This window comes from Dioscorea cayenensis, chromosome 6, assembly GCF_009730915.1.
Source record: "Dioscorea cayenensis subsp. rotundata cultivar TDr96_F1 chromosome 6, TDr96_F1_v2_PseudoChromosome.rev07_lg8_w22 25.fasta, whole genome shotgun sequence".
In the NCBI taxonomy this organism is placed as follows: Eukaryota; Viridiplantae; Streptophyta; class Magnoliopsida; order Dioscoreales; family Dioscoreaceae; genus Dioscorea; species Dioscorea cayenensis.
Genome location: NC_052476.1, coordinates 14002734 through 14015682, shown reverse-complemented (window position 1 = coordinate 14015682; position 12949 = coordinate 14002734). Strand labels below are relative to the sequence as shown.

At 41.5% G+C, this 12949-nt stretch overlaps 1 protein-coding gene and 1 non-coding gene across 2 annotated transcripts; one reads left to right on the top strand and one right to left on the bottom strand.

Moving 5' to 3' along the window:
* Positions 1–1228: 1228 nt before the first annotated feature.
* On the bottom strand, positions 1229–1335 carry LOC120264163. Its single transcript, XR_005537335.1, has one exon. It is a non-coding gene; the product is annotated as a small nucleolar RNA R71 (small nucleolar RNA).
* A 331-nt stretch (positions 1336–1666) lies between these two features.
* On the top strand, positions 1667–2719 carry LOC120263159. The gene has a single exon (XM_039271049.1). The coding sequence runs from the start codon at positions 1667–1669 to the stop codon at positions 2717–2719; it is 1053 nt and encodes a 350-aa protein (XP_039126983.1).
* The last annotated feature ends 10230 nt before the right edge of the window (positions 2720–12949 follow it).

Sequence of the window (12949 nt, the reverse complement as noted above, 5' to 3'; positions counted from 1 at the left end):
ACGAATACGCCGTGACCATCGGTATTCAGTGACCCCTCCACCATTAGGGCTAGACCAAGTTGTGTTCCGGCTCTAATTAGGGATTTCCCACTTGTTAATGCAATCGTATGAGGATTTGATCGGAAGAAATTTCGTGTCAATACTTATACCGGATTAGGGGTCAATGGCCGTGACCATCGGGTTGATCTAATCTAGGAAATCTCTAGGTCCAAACCTTCAATCGCATGACATTCTTAGCATCCCTGCACTTTAGTAGCCCCTAGGGAATCCGCATCCGTGACCGTTCCTTTCCCCGATTTTATACCCCTCTCCGTATTTTTAGTCTCCACTTGTAGTTATCTTAGTTAAATTAATAGATTAGGGAAACCTTTCGAATCATCGGCTAGACAATAAGCGAAGAGGAAGTAAGGGTAGATCCTTGTGCCCTGTGGGAATACGACCCTCTCGTGCTCGCTACGAGAGGTATTACTTGACGACTCCGTGCACTCTGCGGATCGCACTCATCAAGTTTTTGGCGCCGTTGTCGGGACCCACAAGGAATACTCGGGAAAAACTTAGAGTTTATTGATTTAGCCATTGTTTCTTTTATTTTGTTCATCTGCTTCTTTTTGTACATATATTTCCATTTCACTTGCTCTTATTTTGTTTTATTATCTCGTGTTTTTTTGTCCTGATTATTGGCTCTCAATATTGTGCGAGGTACCATCTTATGACACGTGCAAATCAAACAAATTTAGTAGAACCTATTGATCTAAATTGAGAGAGCCTTGCATCAAAAGATTGAGAGAGGTGGTCGAGAGTTCGTAACATCAAGGAACACGGGTTGAGATCGATGAACCTTCGATCATGGCGGAACCTAGGCGCACCTTTGTCCGATTATGAAAGGCCCTCGGTCATCGGTGAGGAATTCAGTGTGCATGCTCCCACCGTGCCGGCTAACAACTTTGAAATCAAAGCAAGCACAATTGGGATGATCCAAAATTCTGTACAATTTGATGGGCTAGCTGATGAAGACCTGCATGCGCATTTGTCTCGCTTCCTCCAAATTTGTTCCACCTTCAAGATTAACTCAGTGTCTGATGATGCAATAAGATTGAGATTATTCCCTTTCAGTCTAAGGGGAGCAGCATATCGGTGGCTCACGTCATTAGCACCGGGGTCGATCACCACTTGGAAGGAAATGGTGGACAGATTTCTTGCTAGGTATTTCCCACCAAGCAAAGCAGCTAGATTGATGCAAGAAATTTCTGCATTCCGGCAAGGGGACTCTGAGACACTTTTTGAAGCCCACGAGAGATTCAAGGATCTCCTACGCAAGTGCCCCCATCATGGCTTCTCCTCGTGGATGAGAATTCAGATGCTTTGCAATGGTCTGAATTATGCAACTAGACAACTCATCGATGCTGCAGCAGGGGGGTCATTGAGTAATAAAACCCCTGAAGATGCTGAAATGTTGATTGAAAACATGGCGAGTAACGAATGCCACTGGTCTACTAGGATGTAAAACCACCTAAGGCAGCTGGAATTTATGAGATAGATAACAACACTCGCACTAGCCGCTAAGGTGGAGGCCCCTAACAAAGAGATCTCGATCGGGCTTTATGTTGGGTTCAAGCTCAAATTCGGGAGCGGTTTTGTCTTCATGAGACTTGTGGGAGGGCGGGGCATGCTACTTGCTCAGTGTCCAATCTCAATAGCCTCTGTTGCCCCAGTCGAGACAGTTGATTATGTTGGGGGAGGCCCTCGAGGTCCAGGCAATCCCTATGGAAACACATATAATCAGGGGTGGAGGAATCACCCAAATTTTTCTTGGGGTCAACAACAGCAACCTCGGCCCCAGCAGCCTCAGGGACTTCCACAGCAATTTCCTCAGCAGGCCGAGAAGAAGTTCTCCACCGAAGATGTGTTAGCGAGATTCATGATCAGTACTGAGGCAAAATTTGTGAACATCAACAATCAATTCGCTGAAGTGAACACCGTTTTGAGGAATGTTCAGGCCTCCATCCAATCATTGGAGAACCAAGTTGGGCAGCTTGCTAGGGCAAATTCAGAGCGCCCACCGGGTAGCCTCCCTAGTAACACTGAAAATAATCCAAGGGAGCATTTGAAGGCCGTCACCCTCAGAAGTGGGAAACAGGTTGAAGCACGAGCCAAGGAGGGCTCAAGTACTGAGCATGATGGGGTAGCCGTACGGGAAGACCCGATGTCGTCTGAGAGTTTAGTTGAAAGGGGAAAAGAAAAACAAGATGAAGAAACCCTTCAACTACCAACACCAAGGGTACCTGAGTACAAGCCGACCATACCCTATCCGGCCAGGTTAAAGCAAGATAAAGAGGAAGCTCAATTCAAGAAATTCCTGAATGTGTTCAAGCAGTTACACATAAATATCCCTCTTGTTGAGGCGTTAACCCAAATGCCCAAGTATGCCAAATTTATGAAAGACCTGCTGAGTAACAAGAGAAAATTGGAGGAATTAGAAACTGTTGCATTGCCACGGAACTGCTCGGCGATGATTCAGAGGAAGCTCCCTCAGAAGTTGACTGATCCCGGGAGCTTCATCATTCCATGTGGGATTGGAGAAGGCATGCAAGAGAAGGCGTTAGCAGATTCTGGGGCCGAGATCAATGTGATGCCCTACATAGTCGCTTTTTTGAAATTGGGGTTAGATGACATGAGGCCTACAAGGATGACAATACAACTTGCAGATCGGGTCTCATAAAGAAACCCCGCGGTGTTGTTGAGGATGTGTCGGTTAAAGTAGACAAACTCATTATCCCGGTGGATTTTTGTTATTCTCGATGTGGATGATGATGTTGAAGTTCCATTGATCCTTGGGCGACCATTTCTTAACACCGCCGGTGCCCTCATTGATGTAAAGGGGGGAAGAATGACATTGAGAGTGGGGGATGAGGAAGTCATTTTTACACTCCCCATGGCTATGAAACACACCTTGGACCACGATGATCCCCTCTATTTTTACCGATGAAACCGATATGATTATTACTCGATCGTGGTGCGGGAGGTCTTGGCGATTAACCCTCCGGATGAATTCTTAGAAGGAGTGGATGGCGACGAATCTAAGGGGAACAACTCACCTCCCGCACAAGTAAAGCATGTAGGCTTTGTGGGGACATTTCCATGGTCAGCATAATAAAAAAAGAAATCAACCACCCGGAAAATATGGTGTAAGAAGGACAAGAAATGTAAATTGGGGTTGAATTGTGCATTATCACCACCACGGGAGATTGATCGACTATTCTTCGAGGGAAGGGTAAATTCCGTGTCTTCTCATGCCTCTCGATGAGTTTCCCATCTTGGAACACGTCTCTTGGACTTGGAGGTAAGTCCCCATCATTTGATCCACCCTGAGGTATGCCGATCAAGCGAGTTTTATCAAAACGGTCACGACACGATGCGGCATCAAGTGGAGTGCCATCCTTTGCCTTACCACAACATAGGGCACGTTATAATCTCTTGAAATCCAGGCCCTTTGGTATCATCCGTACAATTGACCGCAATGACCTCGAAGCTCTAGGTTTGGCCGAGACCGTGGCGGAGTTGATCAATCATGATGGTTGGGACAGAATTTTCTCAATTAATGATCCGCCTACGGTGAGCTCACCTTGGAGGTTCTAAGCACAATTGAATTAGCGAGACCATCCGGGATAACCTTCCAAGCTTTTTTGGAACAATGCACGCCATTACTCGACGATCAATTGGGTTGTTTCTTGGGCTTGTATGATGTGGGATTTGTGAACACACCAGAGATGTCAAAGTCTTCCGAACGACTTTCCGGCCAACATGACACACACACGGTTCTGGAACATTATCTCTGGTCGGCGCACGAATGAGTCACGGAAAGCATCCCGTCTTCACAATCCCGCGCATCGTTATGTTCACGCACTGTTGAGTCGAAGTATTGGTGGCCGGGGTGATAGCACTCGGGGTAATCACACGCCTCGACTTACTCATGCTTTATAGCATCATTGAGCACTACCCGATCCACCTTGGTCATCTCTTTGCCGAGTTGTTCGTCCATCAGGGTACTTATACACGCCTTGGATCTATTTTTGCTGGGCCATACATCACGCGTTTGATTCGAGGTATGGGTTTGATCGGACACACCCGGGACTTACACGTTGTTGGTGGATTTTCACCCTTGGGGATGGCTACTTTGTTTTCCATGGGAATGGTGGAGAAACGCGGTGACACCTATGCCCTTATTCGATACTCAACCACAGGGGAGCGCATCACCACTTCTCCACCACAGTCCGATTCTGAGCCTGAAGACGCGCCACCCTCAGTTGAGCTTCGCCTTCAGGAGATTCAGGGCGAGCTTCATTCCCTTCGCCGAGGACATCAAGAAACTACTGAGACACTGAGACAGTTGGCAAGGGACATGCGCGAAGTCCTTTCTTTCGTGCGTGCGTCTTCTTCATCCTCTGGCACCACCTCTGGGGCTACCACATCCTTAGCACCAGCTGCACCTCTTGACGAGCACCACCCCGCATAGGAGCACGACTTTTTCTGGACTTGAGCTTATGTTTTGTTTTTTTGTTTTATTTTGTTGCTTGTTGGTTGAACTTGTTTTGTTAGCTTGGGTTCTTTCCCGGCTAAACTTGTACTGCTTTTACTTTGACTATTATGCATGTTTTCCTTCCCCTTGTTTCTCTTCAGTGTCATGATCGCCTTATTTATTTTTGCAGGACTTCTCACGGATTGTTGCCTCTTCTCCTTTACCCTTTGCTGGCAATGACTGCACTTTCACTGAACACTCTTCATCAAACAATTGGGGCAGTCTCTTTATCATTTACTTATTATGGATTATCCACCATGTTCTGCTGATTAGTGTACATTGAGGGCAATGTACGATTCTAGGTGTGGGGATGGGTTATTTGCATGCTTACTTCACCAGTGATAGCTATGATATATTGTTAGGAACCTCCTGGCTTGAATGAATGATAGTAATGAGTTGTAAGGTTATTTGTGCTATAAGGAAGTCGTGTTTTTCTTTCTAGTGCTTTCTTCACAGCTTTTGACACGTTGTTTCTACCTCGCTTTGACCTTGCTAACCCAATCGCTTTGATTTAAAGTGTTAGAATGGTAAATTCATCCCTCAATGGTCTTTTTAAGAGCTTTTTGGTCCTTTTGTTCATTTTGCTTTTATCCCTAAGTGAAGTTTTTGCATGAAGGTGCTCTGGAGACATGTATATATTTGTTATCTTTAGAAAATGAGTCTATGTCAAGATTCCTCCGCTAATTTAGCACGAATGCGCCTATGTAGACTCGTAATCAAGTAGGTTGGGTGGCTCTTGTGCCTAATCAAGATGTGCATCCTTCCGAAAGATTATAAAAATATTTTTGTGCAGCCTACGCTAGCTCGGACTCGAAAAATGATGAAATGAAAAAAAAAAAAAAAAAGAAATGATGAAAAAACAAAGAAAGAGAAGTATTTGTTCTCCTGGACTCAATCATGCATTCACTTAGATACTAAAGTGTTGAATGTGGACCGAAGGATTCTTGACCTACTATTGAGGGTGTCTTTAACATTTCTAACACCGGTAGTCATTGAACGTGGTGTGAATAGGGAGAGCGAGGGATGAAGCATACACACACTCACGGGGAAAGCACTCTAAAGGAATCATGACTATCTCTACTGAGTCGGTTATTGTACAACTCATTTTCTTGAATTCATTTCATCTGTGCCTGTGGGGTTCTTCACTATTTGAGCTTGAGGTCGTACATTTAGCCGTTTATCATTTTGCCCTTATTCTTTCATGTGTGTTTGCTTGGGGACAAGCAAACGCTTAGGTGTGGGGATATTTGATAAACGCCTAAATGTATGTATTTTATATGTATTAATCGTGTATTATTTGTGAACATGTTAACGAATTGATGCCCGTTTTATGTCTAAATTGGTTATTTCGGTGTTGCAGGTCTTAAATGAGTCAAACAATGCTTAAAAATGCAAATCGGATGAATTCGACATCAAAAACGGCATTTTTTTGGGGTCCCGGCACTGTAGCGGCACTGTAGCGACGTAGCAGTGTCATTGTTCTTGCCGCGCCATTTGGTTGGAGTTTTCACGGGCTCCATGCGCCCGCATGGATGCCCGTGAGGTTTGCTGGGAATTCTCAAGCCTCGAGCATCGTAGCAAAAAACACCGTAGATGAGCACCGTAGCACCGCAGGTTTTTTTGGGCATTTGGTCGTGAGCTTTCACGGGCTCCATGCGCCCGCATGGAGCCCGCATGGACCCGACGGGGTATATAAGAAGCTGATTTCTTCTAGGGCAAGGGGAGGAGTTTTTTTGGGAGAGTTCTTCAAGCCGATTTTTCACCAGTCTTTGAGAGGCAAGATTACATGTTTTGGAGAAGGGAAATCTAAGGGAGAAGCTCGGATTTGGCTAGATCTTCATCGATCTCTTCTTTGGGAGTTTGTAGACGACTGAGGGAAGCCGCCCTCCCATTGCGGGCGTCCGTGGGAAGCCTTTCCACCTAGCTTGGCTTGTCTTCCTTCTTCCATTGTTTGAGGGAGTTTTTTTATTATGCCATTTGTAGTTGTTTGCATGGATTTGTTGCTTGGATTTGTTTGTATGGATGTAGTAGACTCTCAAGGTCACCGGATGCCGTGAACCTTGGGGTGAACTTGTGTATTTGGATGATTTAAGTTTGTTTATTGCAATTGTTGTGTTTTTGAGATTCATTCTTGGTGCATTTGATGTGTTGCTTACATGAGAACTCAGTAAAACCAACCGCTAGGTTGTACTTGGTAGCGTGACCATCGCCCTTGTACTAGACACACCAAGTTTGAAGGGATTCATGTACGAATACGCCCGTGACCATCGGGTATTCTGCACTCTCCACCATTAGGGCTAGACCAAGTTGTGTTCCGCTCTAATTAGGGATTTCCCCACTTGTTAATGCAATCGTATGAGGATTTGATCGGAAGAAATTTCGTGTCAATACTTATACCGGATTAGGGGTCAATGGTCGTGACCATCGGGTTGACTCTAATCTAGGAAATCTCTAGGTCCAAACCTTCAATCGCATGACATTCTTAGCATCCCGTGCACTTTAGTAGCCCCTAGGGAATCCGCGATCCGTGACCGTTCCTTTCCCCGATTTTTATACCCCTCTCCGTATTTTTTAGTCTCCACTTGTAGTTATCTTAGTTAAATTAATAGATTAGGGAAACCTTTCGAATCTGTCGGCTAGACAATAAGCGAAGAGGAAGTAAGGGTAGATCCTTGTGCCCAGGGAATACGACCCTCTCGTGCTCGCACGAGAGGTATTACTTGATGACTCCGTGCACTTGCGGATCGCACTCATCAATTAGTTTTCTCTATGTTAAAACTTGTGTTGCATAACTTGATGTGCATGACTATAGTAGTTGTGATTGTAAAACTTAATGTGCATTGAATGCCATAGTTGTGATTGTTGTAGTGTAGTTGCAAAACTTGATGTGCATGATTCCCATAGTTACAATTGCAAAACTTGACTTGTTTAATTATTGTAGATGTGACATTTCTTTGAGCACACATAGGATCCATAAGATGTACCTGATAGTCATTGTAGAAGATTCACTGCATGTTTCACTAGGGGATTGGTTGGGGGTGCACTTCTCATCACTGTTTCTACCTAGTTTTTATCCCATCTCTTCCCATCTTTTCTTCACCTTTCTTATTCTTTCTAAATTCTAAGAATAGATCTTTACCTCAATATTTGATTAAGCTAGATATTGGATGAGAAATTAGTTGTAGAAGATTACTGATCCTTGTGGATTTGACTACCCGATCTTTTTTTGGGTATATTATACTGCTTCTTACGACTCATGCACTTGCGGATACACAAGGGGTGGATCACCCGCTATCTCATTTAAAGATATGAGTGGGACTAATATCTCTTCCTCTGATGGTCCTTTTTTTTTATTTCCCATTGATTCTCCTTAACTCTCTTTAGATTGTAGCCTTCATCCATGTAGACATCCAACTTGAATAGTTGTTTACCCTTGTATTAGTGACCCAGTGTGTCCTTTCATCACACACAAAAGCGTAGGCCTTGACTCTATTTCTCTTCCAGTTCCTTATTGGTAAGGTGCTAGAATTAGGGTCCTTGGGGATCAATCCTTGCATCCAAACACACTAGTCCTTATGTACTTGCTTTGGACGCTCAAGTAGCCTTATTCCAGCTTGCATATGGGTGGGTGAGCTTTCTAACGACAACAAAGTGATGGATCTAATGGGTATAAACACTGTAAGAACCCTGGATCTTCTTGTTTGGAGATTGCTTAGGAACAAAGAAAGTAATGGAAGCGTACCTACACTTAATCCATTGATTACAACAAAGATGATTAGATCTTGTGGTTTTTCACACTGACTCTCACTCAGAGAGGGGAGATGGAAACCCTAATTTAGAAAACCCTAATTATGAATCTCAGATTATTGCGTGCTCAGTCAAAGACCACACCCTATTTATCAGAAATATTTATTGGGATAATTACAAATCTGTCCATCATAGACTTGACAATTTTGCCCTTAGGAATTCTACACAACATATGATTAATATGTAAATCCACATATTTCAAATTAGATAATTAGGACCCTATTCAAACTTGAATTAGATCACAACAATTGAGTTCATTCAAAACTTAAATACAATAAGATATACACAATTATAAACATTAGTTGTGTACATCTATACAACTTATGCACATAAGTCCTTATATCCCTACATAATGTGTGGTCTATAACCCAACAATCTCCCACTTGGACCATACAATCATGCACCTTCGGTATTCAAATTGTGCATAAATTACTATCAAAGACTAAATGTAATTACAACTGAAAAATTATCTAAATCAATCTCGTCCATCAGCCTCATCTATACATAGAACATAGGGGCAGTCATTGCCAGTACAATGTAACTAAACCCATAATGCTCACACATACCAATTTAGCTAACGACATAGATAAAGTGTGGATGTGTAGTATGGAAATTACAAGCTAATGTGATTTACGCTTGTCTATCTCCAATTGGTCCAACTTTAAAGTCTTTATGAGATCATTGCTCAGAGCAAATAATAGAAATAAATGGTAAAATTTATAAAAACTAATCAAATGTGTCATGACATCAACATGAGTATCAAGCTATGAAATATCAAAATAAACTCCAACTAATCAGAAGCATTCATACTAACGACTCCCATGCTAGCAACATGTTCATGAAAAATTGTAGGTGTCAATACTTTTGTAAGCTGATCCGCAACCATGGAATTTGTTCCTATAAGCTCAATACTGAGAAAGGCACTCTGAACCCTTTCTTTAATAGCTAAGAACTTAATGTCTATATGCTTAGACCTAGAAGAACTTCTGTTGCTGTTTGAGAACAAAACTGCTGCTCTATTATCACAATACAACATCAAAGGTCTCTTTATGTTTTTGACAACTCGCAATCCTTCAATGAAATTTCACAGCCAAATAGCATGACTAGATGCTTCATAACATGCGATGAATTCTGCCTCCATGGTTGATGAAGCAACCAAGGACTGTTTAACACTTCTCCATGAAATAGCACCACTAGCCATAGTGAAGACATAACCAGATGTCGACTTATGACTATCCAAGCATCCAGCAAAGTCAGAATCAAAATACCCAATGACCTCAAGCCTATCCAACCACTTGTATGTGAGTGCGTAATCCTTTGTCTTCTAAAGATATCTAAAGACCCTTTTGGCTGTAACCCAATGTTCTCTACCTGAATTACATTGATATCTTCCAAGTATTCCCACTATAAATTCCAAGTCAAGACTTCCTACTGCAGATGCATAGGAAATATTCTGCATGTATTCGGATTCAATTCCTTCCTTAGGACACTGTTTTAAACTAAATTTATCTCCCTTCTACAAGGGGGTGTCATGAGGCTTATAGTTCTATATGCCAAACCTTTGTAGTATTTTCTTAATATTGCTCTTTTGAGATAAACTCAAGTAGCCTTGTGAATGATCACGATGAATCTGGATCCCTAATACGAAGAATGCTTCACCAAGATCTTTTATCTCAAAACTTTCAGAGAGAAATTTCTTAGTTTCCAAAAGGATCCCCTTGTTACTGCTAGTAAGTAGAATATCATCAACATATAGAATAAAAAAATATGTACTTACTACCACTGAACTTATCATACACACAATCCTCAACAGTGTTTGCCTCAAAACCAAATGAGAGAACAATATGATGGAACTTTTGGTACCAATGACGGGAAGCCTGTGTAAACCCATGATTGATTTCTTAAGTTTCCAAACCATTTGGTTGGTCTCCCCAGCGACTAACCCCTCCGGTTGCATCATATAAATGGTCTCCTCAATGTCTCCATTAAGAAAGCCCATCTTTACATCCATCTGATGTAGCTTAAGATCCAAATATGCCACAAGTGTCATAATGGTCCTAAAAGAGTCTTTATAGAAACAAGAGAAAAAGTCTCTTTGTAATCGATACCCTCTCTTTGAGTAAATCCTTTCGTAATTAGACGTGTCTTATACCTTTCAACATTGCCTTCTAAATTCTTTTTGGTATTAAAGACCCATTTGCATCCAATAGGTTTCACATCTTCCGGCAATGGGATAAGGTCCCAAACGTCATTGTCCTTCATGGATTGGACTTCCTCACCCATAGCTTCAATCCATTTATGAGAGTTTGAGCCATTCATTGCCTCACTAGAGGTAACTGGATCGTTTTCCATTGAGTCAACATATCCTTCATGCTCATGGAGAAATATCAAATAGTCATCAGAAATTGGACTTTTCCTTACTCTCGTGGACCTCCTTAGAGGCACAAGTTCTTCTTGAATTTGAGGTTGAATGTCTTGTTCCTCACCCATAACTGGTTGAGAAATTTCCTCATGATGGGTAGAAAGAACATCATCTTTATCATGTATCGAATATTGTATTTGAAGGACAACAGGAAAAGAAACCTGATTGTGATCCTTAGCAACAATAGAGAAAGATGTATCCAAATCCTCCCCAAAGACAAAATCATCACTTCGATTCTCCTCCCCAACCTCAGCATCCTTAAAAATCTGGCATTTCCTGTTTCAAAAAAGGCTTTTAATGTAGGATTATAAAACTTAAAGCCTCTTGATTTTTTGGAATACCCCATAAAATAGCTACTTGTTGTCCTTGCATCCAGTTTTCTTTCATTACGCCTATAAGGCCTTGCCTCAGTTGGACAACCCCAAACTCATAAATGCCTTAGGATAGGCTTCTTGCCAGTCCATAATTCATAAGGGGTCTTTTCAAAAACCTTAGTGGGAACTCTATTTAGGAAATAGGCTGCGGTCTTTAATGCTTCACCCTAGAGAGAGTTAGGCAATGTTGTATAAGTAATCATACTTCTTACCATATCTTTAAGAGTTCTGTTTTACCTCTCTGCCACACCATTCATGCTAGGACAACCTAACATGGTGCACTGAAAAATGATTCCACACTCTTCTAGGTATATAGCAAAAGGGCCTGAACATTGTTCGCCTGATCTATCGTACCTACCGTAGTATTCATCACCATGATCAGATCTAACGGCCTTTATAGTCTTGCCCAATTGATTTTCAACTTCTGCCTTGAATGACTTAAAAAAGTCTAAAGCCTTTGATTTCTCATATAACAAGTAGAGGTGACCATAGCAAGAGTAGTCATCAATGAACGTAATAACATACCGTTGACCATTCCAAGACACCGTAGGGAAAGGTCCACATATATCGGTATGTGCAAGTTTTATGACTTCTTTACTTCTTTCGGCCCCTACTTTCCTCTTGTTTGTAGTTTTTCCTTTAATGCACTCAATGCACACACTATTGTCGGTTTTGTCAATTACATCAAGAATTCGATCTCTTACAAGCCTATCAATTCTCTTTTCAGAGATGTGACCCAAATGCTTGTGCCATAATGAGTATGAATATTCATTTTGTCGTCTACATTTTATTCCTTTAGTTTCAGTATTATGGGATTCATTTTTTGTATTAACCATACCAAGCAAATAAAGATGATCACTTTCACTTAATGTATTGGTTCCAACCAACATTGAATTAAAATGAAGAACACATTTTTTATTACCAAATGAACAAAAATAACCTTCTTTGTCTAAAATTGAAATAGAAACTAAATTCTGTCTGAAGGATGGTATAATGAATGTGTTATTCAACTTTAAATAAAAACCAGTACGAAGTAACAATCTAAACGTCCCTACACCATCACTCGGTGTTCGACAGTTCAAGCAACCCTTCATTGATACACTTATGTGAGTTGCAGTAGCTGAATCCAACCACCAAGTCTAGGAACTGAAACCAAGTTAACTTTAGTACAAACTTGAACAAAAAACATACCTTTCTTTATGCGCCAAATTATGATACTTAGAGCAGTCTTTTTTTACATGAGAAGCCTTCTTGCAGAAGAAGCATTTCAATTCTTTATGATCTTTTTAGGGCCTTTGGTCTTTTTATATGGTTTTAGTGCCTCAACTTTATCGTATTTTCTCTTCTTTTGAAGGTTTGAGTTAGAAGATACCAAATGCGCACTCTCAACTTTATGTTGTTTTGTTCTATCTTCCTCCTGTACCAAATGTGAGATGAGCTCATTCAATGTCCACTTATCCTTCTGACAGTTATAGCTCACTTCAAACTGACTGAATCTAGGAAGGAAGGAAATCAAAACCAAATGCACAAGAACATCTTCTGGCAACTCAATTTTTAAGCCTTTCAATTTTCTAGTTAAATGAAACATATCGAGAACGTACTCACATATGTTCCCATTACTCTTATACCGTATAGAGACAAGTTTTCTTAGGATAGCACTCGTCTCCGCCTTATCACTTCTTACAAAGCGTTCTTCGAGGGTGTCAAGAAAGTGTCTAACATCATTTTCCTCAGACATAGTATCACTACACCATATTTACCCTTTACCGG

Coding starts and splice junctions, on each gene's coding strand:
- LOC120263159 (XM_039271049.1), top strand. CDS start 1,667: ATGCTACTTGCTCAGTGTCCAATCTCAATAGCCTCTGTTGCCCCAGTC.